The sequence below is a fragment of the Notothenia rossii genome (assembly GCF_949606895.1).
Source record: "Notothenia rossii genome assembly, chromosome: 8".
Classification (NCBI taxonomy): Eukaryota; Metazoa; Chordata; class Actinopteri; order Perciformes; family Nototheniidae; genus Notothenia; species Notothenia rossii.
Window position 1 is genome coordinate 73,581,522 of NC_136906.1, and position 13,741 is coordinate 73,595,262.

General features: G+C 41.4%; 1 protein-coding gene across 6 annotated transcripts in view; it reads right to left on the bottom strand.

The window, feature by feature from the left end:
* Window positions 1–2,614: 2,614 nt before the first annotated feature.
* Window positions 2,615–13,741, bottom strand: part of sipa1l1 (signal-induced proliferation-associated 1 like 1) — a 95,221-nt gene continuing 84,094 nt past the window's right edge. For 5 of the 6 annotated variants that reach the window (XM_079642495.1, XM_079642493.1, XM_079642494.1 and 2 more), the window contains 7 exons: window positions 12,463–12,660; window positions 11,179–11,347; window positions 10,529–10,763; window positions 9,364–9,540; window positions 9,014–9,125; window positions 8,267–8,345; window positions 2,615–6,066 (listed from right to left, as the gene is read on the bottom strand). In XM_079642495.1, the coding sequence (XP_079498621.1) occupies window positions 5,923–6,066; window positions 8,267–8,345; window positions 9,014–9,125; window positions 9,364–9,540; window positions 10,529–10,763; window positions 11,179–11,347; window positions 12,463–12,660 (1,114 nt within the window). In that variant the 3' untranslated portion in view covers window positions 2,615–5,922. The remainder of the gene's footprint in view (window positions 6,067–8,266; window positions 8,346–9,013; window positions 9,126–9,363; window positions 9,541–10,528; window positions 10,764–11,178; window positions 11,348–12,462; window positions 12,661–13,741) is intronic. The other variant, XM_079642498.1, reaches the window with a different exon arrangement.

Sequence of the window (13,741 nt, forward strand, 5' to 3'; positions counted from 1 at the left end):
GGAACCTTCCTAACCAAGTGAAATGACCCGGAAGTACGTCAGTGGCAGCCATGTTAAGTGCCGTTCCAATTCTCCAAATGAAAGGAAAGGAAGTTTCAAACTTCCTTTATAACCTCCCTTAGTTTAGGAACCACTGGACCTCCCTTACCGAAAGAAGAGGAGAAAATGCTGCCCCACAATGCCTTGCAGCCGCAGCATTTGACGTCACACAACAGTCGGCAGTTCACGGAAACAAACGATTATGACGGAGAAATTATATCATGAAAGATACGGTGCTTATTAAGCATTTTAAAACGTATGTGGTAAGTTGCCAAAGTGCTTTGTTTTGAACGTTCATCAGTATTATAATCAAAAAGAGAAATATGAACGTTAGTTTTTACTGAAATGATCAAATAAAGTCAACATTTCACTGGGCTGTGTGGGGTTTGTTCAACTTTTAAAATATGTTTGAATGGTGATGTACACAGTGATAGGTGTTAAGGACTAACGTTTATAATAAATACATTTGTATTGATTTTAAGATATTTTGATACAATCATACGTATTGGGATCATTTGTATTAATGTGGACCGGAGGGAGAGGGTGACGAGCATACATTTCACTTTCCTTTTTTATTTCCATTACAACTTTGGTCATGAAGAATATGTTTCTCTGTTGTCCACGTTCATAAAGCATAAAACAACAGCATCAGAGCACGGTGCAGAGTCTCTAGATGAGTCCCTCGTTCTTATTAAACATCCATGTAGTGCGTTGTATAGAACACTGTAGTTTCCATAGTTTCACCACAGCAGCAGACGCACACAATGACGTACGCTGGCGCATCATAAACACGTCAGATAGTGGAAGTGCATTCGGACTCTCTAAGTACCGCAGTCTCTTCTCCTAAATCCTTTTGAATTCTCCTATCCACTATCCCTTGACCCCGTGACGTTTCACTCAGAGGTCAAGGAATAGGAGATAGGGTTAGAATTTAGGAGCTGATTTTTGGATTATCGGAACGAAACCTTCATGTGGCCGGTCTTTTTTCTTCTTCGTGTGTGATTATTTGACAGATAAGAACAACACAACTGCATTAGCGGCCGCTGCCGCCCTCTATCGGCCGTCAGCGCAATTTAAATGATGACGTTAAACCATTTTCTTTTAAAGGGCCAGCCGGCCGTCAACGGCCCTTGACGACCGGCCGTTCTGTGGTTCTCCAGATTCTACAGATGGCCAGTCCGCCCCTGCTTCAGGGGGAATCTATGGGCAACTATGTTATCAATGTGTTGGTATTCATTTGGCAGCTATAAGATTACAGGCAATTGTTTTTCTTGCGCTCACGTTGAGTTTAATTTCTAGTTACTATGTGATTATGGCAGACTAATCCTCTGGCTGGTTAAATCCTCCATTGTTTAATTCCCTGCCAACAAAAGAGACGATTAACTTATTGTCGTAGTTTAGCATAAATACCAATATCTCTTTTGTCTTAATAATAAAGGAGCAAGGATGTATTTGCCATGGAAATTATTTCTATACTTTCTGTTAATGTGTAAACACAAAAAGTAAGCATCCAAGGTCATTATTGGTTGTGGAAATAGTATTGGACAAATATAACAAAAATCAAGGTACATTCAGTAGTCTTTTATAACTGCATGTCTGCATCGCACTAAATTGAGTTTACTCAGATAGATGGATGTACATGTGAGCTCTGTAATCCACTGCACTTCTAGAACATTTGGAGCCTGGTAATATCCTGCCAAACAGCGATGCAGTGTTGCACGAGAGTAATTCAGGCTGAGCTTTTCAATAAGTTGAACTCTAAAAAAAATAATGCTATATATGTTCTTATCTTCCTTTTCAATACTCTCTTTCTGTGTGCCAGAAGTGACCAGATACTGCTAATTGGTTGGTTGTAGAACATCACACAGGATAGAGAGGAGTTTGTGTCTCCGGCTGTGAGTTAAAGTGCAATCAGGTGAGTCAGAGAGATCAGGAACAATGGGAGCCTGAAGCGAACAGTACTGATCGCAGACCTGCTCACTCTGCGGTTACTCACCGTTCAATACTGTCAGACAACGCTCTGCACGAAAAATCAAGTAAACCCACTCTGATGAGAAGCATTATGACAAATGATATTGTTGTCTGTTCACCACGCAAGGCTGGACACATGAGCAATAATTGAAGATGAGAAGAAGAAAAAAAACAGCTGTTAATTTACTTTTGATTTTTTTTTTTTTTTTTTTTATAAATGATTTGCAAATTTGACCGTATTTTTCTGGCTTTATGGCAATTCAGTTCTCAATAGTGGATTAATTAAAAGCAAAAACACGTGTTTAATATACTGTCATATCACATATACCATAAAACACATCTTTAATATTTGATATCCATTTTCAATACATGGTGTGTTTCTCTCCAGCATATCCATCACTATCCCATTGTACTCAATGGTATGGCAAAACTGCCGGCAGTAGCTAAAATAAGCCTTTAAGATTTGTGCTGTATATAGCTTTCTAATTTATAAGAAGTATTTTAGTTTGTATCCTTATTCTGTACTCAAAAAGTAAGCTCAAGTTCATTAAAATATGTAAGCAGTACAGATCAGAAACTCACAGAAGTAAAATAAATCCACAAATTGATACGGCATTTATTTATTTCAGAAACTTTAATACTGTGATCACTGCAAATGTCTTTTTCATACCTTTACATTTTACAAAGACAATGGACCCAGGATGTAAACAGCATTTCTATTCTATCAAACGCTTGGTCCTCTTGAAGGTTGTTTCCCTCCGCTCAGAGCCGACCACTTCACGGGTTAGTTTGTTCTTCCTACGGATCAGCTTCGTGAAACCTTCCAGCAATTACCAAGCTCTCAGGCTGGAAATCAGCATCCCTACAGAGACAACAACCTCCAGCCGGCTCTGTCTGATCAGTGAAGCTTGAAGGAAGAGGAGGGTACACGTATTGAATAAAGTCAAGGACCTTCCTCTTGTCAGCTGGCAGGAAAACTACGGAGCAACACCAAGACACGACGGCACAGGAATGGATCGATTCACCTTTCTCATCCAAAACAACACAACCCTTTTTATAAAACATTGTGCAAAGATTCTTAAAAACAAATTACAAAATGGAACATTTGAACATTCACATTTCCCTCTGAAAAGCACCAAAAACATAGCGAACGGAAACAAAAATATGCACTGTGAAATAACATCTTTCGCTGGAGTCACTGGTTTGTTAATGTCTTTGTATAAGGTGGACAAATGTATAACATCCCACTCGATGCACACTTTTAAAGATGCGAGCAAAACATCTACTGCACAGTTCGTCATGTGGCCATACTTCATTTGAGATACAAAAACTAGAGCACTTTCCATGTACAATAAAATACCAAACATTAGTCATCATTTAAGCAAACGGTAGCTCTGAGCAATTCAAAACTTCCACCTATACATCTCGTTATATCGTGTGTAAGGATTTCACATTATTGGATGACTACTAGAATGCTTTTCACAACTGGCCGACTTCTTGAACTGTTAAAACAATTATATAATATCACCAAGCAAAACTATTGGGACGTTTCTTTTATAATCCACACAGATTTATTTGAGATTCTTAAAACAGAACCGTCTTTTTTGTTACGACTTCACTCATGACACTGCTAAACTACAAAGCTGAATGTCAGTTATAGTAAACGTCACATTTCGTTAGGCTCGTTTAAATTATCTTTACATTCAGACCGGGTGGCGTTCTGGGTTTAATTACATCGATTTAAAACACAAATTTACTTTTAAGAGATTCAAAAATTGGGATCTTTTTTTATCAAACGTTTGATAGCAGAGGACAGGGAAGGAGTTAAGGCTTTAACACCACGTTTGTGATCAGCATTTCCAACATACGACGACCTGAAGTAACCCCAGCATGCACCTGGCTGAGGGAACACTCTGTCTCCTCGGGGTGTAAGTGGCTTTGTGATTTAGGGGGAACATTTCTATCAACACACTCTTATTACAGGGGCCAGCTGCCCTGAAAGATATACTGCATGTCGCTGAATGCAAAGGCACACACACCGTCACATTTCCATACACTTCAAACACACTCGTCCCTGCTTCTGGAGGCTGGCGCGCCTGATTGTGTTCGGTACAAATATTCATACGAAGACAAGCCTCGCACTACAGACATTTATGAGATCTACAACTGTGAGTATGAAGCTGATTAAAACTCAAATGTGTTTATTTTTCGGGATGAAAAAGACGAGCCTTTCCCTTTCATCTGTTCCCCAGGTGCTATTTCAAAGGCACGTCCCTGCTCTGAGAAAATGACCAAAAGAAGGGAGTGTAGGCATGGCTGATGTACATTCACACACTGACAACACACACTGCCACTGGCTCATCATGGGGCTTTATAATCTCACCATATAATTACTTTTCCTACAAATACTGAACCTGAGGAAAACTATAGATGTTAAAATGTAAAACACACCTACATACACACACATAAGGTTTGCTTCCTTTAATCTAAAATCCACCTTTGATTGTCTGTCAAAGCTGGCGTTTGTTTCCTGTTCTGCGTGTGTGTGTGCGTGTGGCCTCCCGATGTCTGACTGATTGTTGGAGAGGCGTGGGGAAAATACAGAGTGACTGGCGGCACATTTAATAATCATGACATTTCCACTGGTCACCACTAGAGGGCACTGTAAGCAACACGACAGCAGGCTTGGGCACCACAAAACACAACATAATACAGAATAAAAAGCATATAATCAGAATTGAGAAAGAAAGCCATTTAAATAATATAGCTAGTGACCGTTTTTCTTGAGAAACTAAACACTGATGTCAGTTGTACTTTGACGAATAGAACAACTTATTTATTTGAATTATAATACAATGAAATAAATTAACACAGGAGGAAAAAGTCCACTCTTACTTTTCCCTCCCAAAAAATGTCATTACTGGCTCTGTGTATTCCAGATGGGACGCTGCGCAGAGTCCTCTCCGTCCTTTTTCCTAAAGCATGATATCTTCTGCTTTAACAGAAGAAGATGGAGGCTCTTGTGCAGCAAGAGTCTTTTAAGTGTAACCTTTAAAATATCTCCTCCCACATCACACGTCTCCCTTATTCTTTTATGAGAGAGACAGGAGTCTTTCCTATTGCTTTTAAGACACATACAATTTGGATAGACCAAAGCACTCTGGATTTCAGTCATGTTTGATGGCACCGCTTGCCGATGGCTTATAAATACACTCCTCCGTCAGGTGTGGGGTTGTGCTGACAGACAGGATGCAGTAATCCAGATCTGAGGGACGAAGAGGAGGAACAATGCTGTACAAATCCACGTTTCCCTGGCGATCAGAGGCGACCTGCTTCCATGTCGGTGGCTGAACTTCCACCATGACCCTTCAGTGGTGAGAAACTTTAGGAGATGAAACTTCTGTACATGTGAAGACAACAAAAAGCTCTCCTTCGTCCAGTCAGAGGTCTCGAGGCTTCGGATTCATTATAGGTGTTTGTGTTACAGCAAACGCCAGCTGGCAGATTTGTCGCGTAGTACCTGTCGGACTCCGAGTGGTATTAACAAGGTCCTTAACAGGGGAAACACATCGAAGTGAGAAAGCATTTCAGGGGGGGGGGGGAGGGGGGGAGCTTCCTCTTTGTCACTATTTTATAAAATGATTTTGGCACAGCTTAGTCTCTGGTCCCATTGGAGAGGACAGTCCCTCATATTGACTTATTCTCATCCTGAGAAGTGTGGAGAGGGAGGCCGCTCACCAGATATCAGCTGTTGATGTATGAAGCCAAAGAAAGATGGACGCATAATCACGTCCAGGGTTCTTGTGCACAGCTTCTTCCCCTATGGTCTCTGCCCAGTGTCGATGTGTGCACTTGTGTGCGTGCGTGCAAGAGTCAAAGTGTGCAGGGCGGGGGGTGGGGGTGGGGTGGGGATCAGTTCATGTCGATGGTGTTGAAGACCCACTCTGTGAACTTCTTCAGCTTGGTGGCGGATGTCTGCGACTCCTCCTGCAGCCTCTGGTTGTCCTCCCACAGCCTCTTGACCTGCCCCTGCAGCCTCAGCTTCTCCTCACGCTCCTGGGAGGGAGGATGGGGGACATTGATACAATTGAAGCAGTTTTTAAGGAGTGCAACCACTATTTAGAGATAGTTATGGCTATTTTACTTGCATGCTTTGGTTACTATAACGGTACGTCCACACAGCAGCTTTAAAAAAATCTTCCAACGCTTCTCTGCCCATTGACTTTGAATGGGGGTGACGTCACTTTGCCTCGCTTTTCGCCGAACTGCATTGTGGGGAAGCAAAGCGAAGATTTTCAGGATTTTCAGGAGTCAAAAGTTGAGCAATGTTCAACTTTTGAAGCTGAGCTGGAAGTGTCAGCCAATCAAATCCCGTTTATGCAAATCTGACAGTACAAGCGCTAGCCAATCAAACCAAGTGTAAACTGGGAGAGACATACCGGAGTTCATTTCCTCATATTCCAAAACGAGAAATTACGGTAGCAAATCACCCGGTTCTTTACGACCAGACTATTTACCGGGATACAAACCGGAGGAACCAGGCATGGAGGGAGGTGGCAGAGACAGTGGGTGAAACTGGTAGGTGTTCGCCTCTTTGGGGAGTTTATATATATATATATTGCTCGCATAAAATCCCCGTTTCTTTTTTTGCTTTGTATGTCGGGGGCGGGAGATTCATGTGATTGGTTGTTGGTCGCGTTGCTCGCAAAAAATCGCCAAGCTCTCAGACACGCCCACCTCCAAGATTTTCAAGATTTTTTCAAAGCTGCTGTGTGGACGTACCGTAACGCTTTATGAACACACAGTTAGTTATACAGTTTTGTACATTTAACGTTTTTAGACTGTAAGTGTAAATATGCACATTGAATTTTATCTCGTTGCACTGTCATCGCTTTTACCACTCTTATTTATTTATTTGTGTCTATTTTTTACTGCAGTGAGAGTTTCCAAAGACATTTTGTTGTACTTTGTATGATGACAATAAAATATATATTTTATTCTATTCTATTGAGAAGAAAACAATATCGTCGTGACTGAAATTAGTGAATTACAAATAAAATCACTGAACATTCAATATTCAACATCATCACCTTACTCTGTTTAAATATAATCAACACTTTAATTTTAGCAATTACATAAACAATCTCAGGTTTGCCGGCACAGAAACGAGCTTTCAGATTTGATCAATTGACATTTTGAATTTGTTAAAAGCACAACAGAACATTCATTTATATCCAGTTAAAGAAAAAAATGAAACCCTCTGAGTTGTGCTTCTGGCTTCGGGGTGGTTGAAGTGTAGCATACTAGTTTCCCAGTGGAAGCGGTTTGTTTGTGGAGTTTTTCCTTTTCTGAGGGGATGGTTGAAAAGGACAGAGGGTGCTGTATGCTGAACAGACTGTAAAACCCCCTGAGGCTAAATGGTGATTTGTTATAATAGTAAATAAAATCTGATCTGGTGTCGAACTGATCTACCGCTTACAACGGGAGAAATGCAGACGGGTTAATGCCTCCCAGTATTTCAAAGACAGCAGAGAATTGACTAAGAATTGCGTAAGAAATAAATCACAACCAGACTGCAGTGTTTTTGAGAGGGAAAAGTCTTCACTGTTTAGAGGTCAAAGTAGTCAAAGTCTGCAACTAGCAGATCAAAAACATCAAACTTTTAAAAATAACGTGACCTTCAGTTTTCGCTCCTTTAGCTAAAAACTGAAGGAACCTAAAATGCTGTGTAAATATCTGCTCTGGGATCGTCTTTTGAAAAGTAATTTTTATAGCATAAATGAGGCGTCAAAAATAAGCAACAATTGTTTGACACTGGAGAGTTAGCCTATATTATCATAGGTAGGTGAAACGCATCAGACACACACATATCAAAACAACAGGTCCCTTTTTAACACTCTGGACACAGTGATGGAAAGTAATGGAAATGTAGACATCAGCTTAGAAAGACCGTATGAGAGGATGGCAGATCATTTGAGTGAAATGTCACTCATTCTAGTGAGTCTAGTGAAAGGGAGCACCGATAAGCTGTAGAGCAGAAACAAATAAACAGTGGCAAGACCAAATATCTATTTACACCCCCTGCTGTTCCCTGTTCCACTGGATGCAAAGAAAGCATGGACTTTCATTCCTAGACAGTTATCTTTTAGCACAGAGTGAAGGTTAACATATCTCCATGAACTGCCAAAAAAAAAAAATCTATAAATATGTATTCGTGCAGTAAGTGCATGTGTGTGTGTGTTCCCCCCCACCTCACCTTCTTCAGGTCCTCCTGCAGCATCTTCACCGTGGCCTCCAGCTTGGTCACCTTCCTCTCCAGCCCTATGTGACCCTCGCTGGGGATGAGAGAGACACAGAGGCATCGTTCATACTCACACTCTCTCCTTTGTGAATCTATTTATTTCTTATGACAGTTAACAGCAATTTGCATTCAATTAATTAAGACTCAAAAGGACGTGAATGTATATGTATAGCTTAAAAACACGATCAAATGAATTAATACAGTGATTTTTGCAGTGGTTTACAATAGCCGCTTTCACACCAAGTACTTTGCCGTACTTAGTGCCAGCACTTAGTGACAGCACTTAGTGACCCCATGGAACTAAGTACAGATCGCGTTCACACCGGGATAAGTTCCCTGAGGGAAGATTACGCAAATGAAGCCGCTTACGTCACTTCTTCTTCTTCTGCTGCTTTGGGTTTACTGGCAGGCCGCAAATCACTTCACGGTGTATACTGCCACCCGAAGTCACCTCACTCACCTCTTTTTGTTGTGAACGCAAAATTCCAGGCACTATCGGAACTAAACGGGAAAAGTACGGGTAAAAGTACTCCGGTGTGAACGCGCCTTATGATGAGATTAAGTAGTGATCTATGTACTGTATTTTATTTAAAAAAAGAAGGCAAATCATTTTTTATTTGAGTCTTATTCGGCTGCAAAGTGAACAAGTTGCAGTCTTGAGGTCACATGTGTACCCTGAATATTTCCTGTGTGTGGTGTTACCTGGACGAGGGCCGGGACAGCGGGGCCGGCTGCAGCTCGATGTGGGACTGCTGGGGGCTCGAGGCCCCGCTGCTCCGGTGGTTTGAATCTCCAAACACATAACTTCTCTGGACTGGAGAAGAGAGGAATAAACAAAGGTAAAACCAAGTCATAGTTATTTATACGAACAATAAGTAGCAGGCAAAGGCTCAACAAATTCAAAAAAGTGGAAATAATAATTCATGTCTATGCGTTATATATAAAACACATTGATACCCCACAATCAGGACTATCTAATCACTCTCCCTCTTGATTGACTCTCTGTTAGGCTGCTTTATATACTTTACTAAAGACAAAGAATTTGTTAATACCGTAGTGTGGGTTTCTTTCAGTCTCAAACGTACTGGCCACGTCCACCAGGTGAGTCCACTCCAGAGGGCTTTCCCTTTCCTGGCCCTGAGAGGGGAGGGGCATCAGCTCCTGAGGGAGGGGGCCGCGGTGACGCTCCACCAGATCCACCAATGATGTGTCAGATGCTGAAAGGTCACCTATAAGCAGAGGAGTGGATGAAAGAGCTGAATGTTAAAGAACTTATTTTGAAATACAGTCTTTTAAACAATGATATAAACACATAAAAACAGCTGTTGAAAGTTAATAATGCTGCAACTAATGATTATTTTCTTTATCAGTCAATCTGTTGCGTATTTCCTTAATTCACAGATTAATCATTTGGTGTACATAATCAGGGTTCCTGCAGGTTTCACCAACTCAAATGTAAGACTTTTTAAGACCACTTTGAATAGAATTTAAGACCTATTTCACGGTAAGAAAGTATGAAGGAAAATTGCTATGAAAGAAGAAATACATCCCATAATTACTTGCAAAGTAAATGTATTCTCAACATAAGAACGATGACTGAACATAACAGCACACAGAACTGTTAGCGTGTTAGACAAAGAGTGTGTGTGTGTGTGTGTGTGTGTGTGTGTGTGTGTGTGTGTGTGTGTGTGTGTGTGTGTGTGTGTGTGTGTGTGTGTGTGTGTGTGTGTGTGTGTGTGTGTGTCTGTGTGTGTGTGATGTCATTCAATAGTAAAACATTTCCCAGTTTCTAAAATCCAAGTGAATTACTTTAGATCTGATCTTTTGTCAGTCTCAAATAGCAATTTTTTTATGATATAAAAACAGAGGGGAAAAAAAGAAATCCCAGAATTCAAGTAATTTTTTGGGGCATTTTTGTTAGAAAAATTACATGATGATTATTTTAAATAGCTGGTAATTTGTCAATAGTCTTACCACTTACAGCTAATTTGGTCAACTACACGCTGCAGCTGTGATATATTGTGATTTTAAGGGTGTCCATTATCATCTGGCCCGGGACAACAGCTGGAAATTAGCAATGTTTGCTAAAGCTCCTCCCCCCATTTACTGTTTTGTGTGACAGTTGATCAATGGGGACTGTCCACGACACTATAAACAAATAAACTAAACTCCAGCTGCTATAGCTACTTCGCCTCTTCTAGAAACCTACACACTTACCATGGAGTTTGACGCCCAGTTTATAGGAGGGCCGTCGCAGGGGAACTCCGCGGGTGGTGGGTGAGCGTGGGAGGGTGGAGCAGCTGAAGAGGAGGTCTGCACCGAGCGCCGGTTCGGGCATGGAGTCTAAGAGGGGGGGGAGGCGCTGGCCCCGATAGATGCTCTCGTCTGAGAGGGTTCGATGCAGGGGGCGATGGCGGTTCAGAGGCGGGATCTGCTGGGGTTTCTGCCCGTGCTGCACAGGGTGGGGAGGTGATGGGGAATGTTATTGTATTATTACTAAAATAGGATCCAACCAAATGCAATATGTGGATGAACCCCGACAGAAAACAACCGCAGAAATACCTATTAGAAAAATGTGATATGTGCAAACTAAACGTACACCTAACATGTAAGACGAATGTGGGGTAACTTTCTAAGTGAATCTGTCCTTTCGCAAATATTTAAAAGAGACACACATTAAGTGGTATTGTGTCAGGAGACGGCTTCATTTGCCTTGTCCAAATGAATCCACTTTACTCATTTGAAAGATTCACGGAAATGTAAAAGGTGAAGAAACCTGATTAACAACAGTTTTGTTATTTTAGGATTTGGTTATATCGACCAGTTGTTGTAAAAAGATTTTGGGATGCATATTTCTGCAGGCGTACCTTTTCCTTATGTCTGCGTGGTAGTGGAGGGCTGTCGGGGGAATTGTGTCTCTTTATGTCTTCCTCCATCGTGGATTTGGCGTGAGGCTGGGGCGAATGCATATCCCGAAGAGAGGGCCTGGCTGCTGGGACGGGAACAACCTCCACCCCCCCCTCTCCTGGAGACTTCCTAATACACACACAGACAGACAAGGCCGCACAGATTAACCCTTGTTTTTCACTTTCCAAAAAGTTACTCAGATTACATTACATGTTACTTGATAGATGCTTTTATCCAAAGCGACTAACATACTCAATACTGTGGACAATCCCAACAGGAGCAATTTGGGGTGAAGTGTCTCAGGGACACAACGACATGCTGACTGCAGTGGGATTTGAACCTGTGCCCCTCTGACCAACACCAACGTATAGCCCACTGCGCCACACACCTCCCTCAGGTGTCCTTAGAAGACTAAATGAATTGTCCAAAAATCTGACATAAAATTATTAATGAAAAATATTATCCCCTTTCATCAAGGTAAACTTTTACAAACTAAATTATCCTAACTTCCAAATATTCTGAATTCAAACCCCAATTAGCATTTTATTTACATAACGGCACTGTTGTTTGGTTACACACAAATGATAACACTGATAAATAATAGAGATATGTGTTCATTCAGCTTCAACAGCAGAGCATTTCACCACCAACTTGCATCCAGGTGCTGCCATTACTGTAATATCCTCTTCTACCACAAGGGGGGAATAGAGCAGTATGTATTTCCTTCCAGAAGCTATTTAGTGCAGTACAGGGATGAAGTCATGTGGGTGGATAAGCAATGGGATCAACACAGTGTTACGTAGCATCCCTACAGTGAACACTGTCATAGTAAAGCTAGTAATGTTCAATTCTATCCCTCCTATATACATGCAGTGATGAAGAGCAGCACAACAACACTGCTTCATCACCTCTGACAAGTTCCCAACACGAATGCAACATTATCAGCTTTACAAAAGCCAATATGGATCGAGCATTGTTTTTTGAATTAATTGGAGTATATTGTCCTTGTGTTCATTTTCCCACACCCTGAAGATAATGCTAGGTAAACGTTTTCAAATCCACTAGGAGCCGCTTGCTTGGAATATTGAATGTTTCTAGGGGCCACCTATTGAACCAATCTATTATAAACTTTGCCCAAACTTGTGGCAACATAAAAGCAATATAACTGTGTTCACAGTTTAAACCCACTGCCGTACTGCGAACAATAAATAAAGCCCAACTGTACTGTCTAAATTCCTCCTTACTTGCGTGTGTCTCCAAAGTCGACAGAGTTGATGGTGGATCCGGGTTTCCTCCAGCCGATCAGGTACTTGGACTGAGCTCCCTGGCGGGGGTAGAAGCTCTTGGGCCCCGGGGACGAGGAGGAGGAGGACTGGGACGAAGGAGACGTTGTTGAAGAGGAGGACTCGTCTCTCGGGGAGCTGTGGCCCGAGTGCCTGGAGCTGATGGACAAAGGAGGGGAACACAGTGGGGGGGTTACTCATCATGGGAATGCACCACGAATAAGAAAAGCTTAAGAGCCTGATAGGAGATATCAGGGTCGGTGGTGGCGATGTCGATAGGGACTTGGCTTGGCAACTGGAAGGTCACCCGGGCAAGACCAAGTGCTACCGAGGTGTCCCTGAGCAAGGCACCGTTCCCTACACTGCTCCCCGGGCGCCGTTCAAAATGGCAGCACACTGCTCCTAACACTAGGATGGGTCAAATGCAGAGAAACAATTTCCCCACGAGGATTAATAAAGTATGTCAAAATCCCCCAAAAATATACAGAAGTTAAATCATAACCCTTATGACAGGTTTTCTTAATGGCTTATCCAGATGTTTATGTTGAGGAGAGAACAGTGGTAGGATACAACTAATTACATTTACTTAAATACTGCACCTCAATACAACTTTGGGATACTTGTGCTTTACTATTTCCGTTGTAAGCCATTTCAAAAAACCACTCGGCTACGCTAAGAGGGAGGCACATTTTTTTTTTTTTTACTGAGTTATAAGATAAGATAAGATGGAACTTCATTTATCCCCTTGGGGAAATGCAGGATTCACACAAGGTAAAAAATAAAGACTAAATAGAGTAAAAAAATAAAAGCATAATGTTTTTTTTTTTTAAAGTAACTGTTGAAACAAGATATCAAAGTAAAACGTTGAGCAATTATGTTTGTCTGACAACATTAGTAACTAGATACAGACGCTTAATACCAAATATTTAACCACTCATAAAGTACTAGGGGTGGGAACAATTAATCGAATACTCGAAATTATTCAGATATGAGAATATGAGTTATGAATATTTTTATTGTAATTATTATTATTTAATTTTTCTTCGGGGGAGTGCCTAAGTTGATTACATTTTATCAAATGGAATAATTCAATGTATACGGCAGTGCCATAGCTAAGTGTGTCAGGTCTAAAGGTGTGTTTTGCTCACAGCGGGCAGAGCTGCAGGTGCTGATCTCTCTCTCTCGCGTCCGGTCATACTTCACTCGCGTTTATGTCCAAATCCGTCAGATCTAGCTAGTT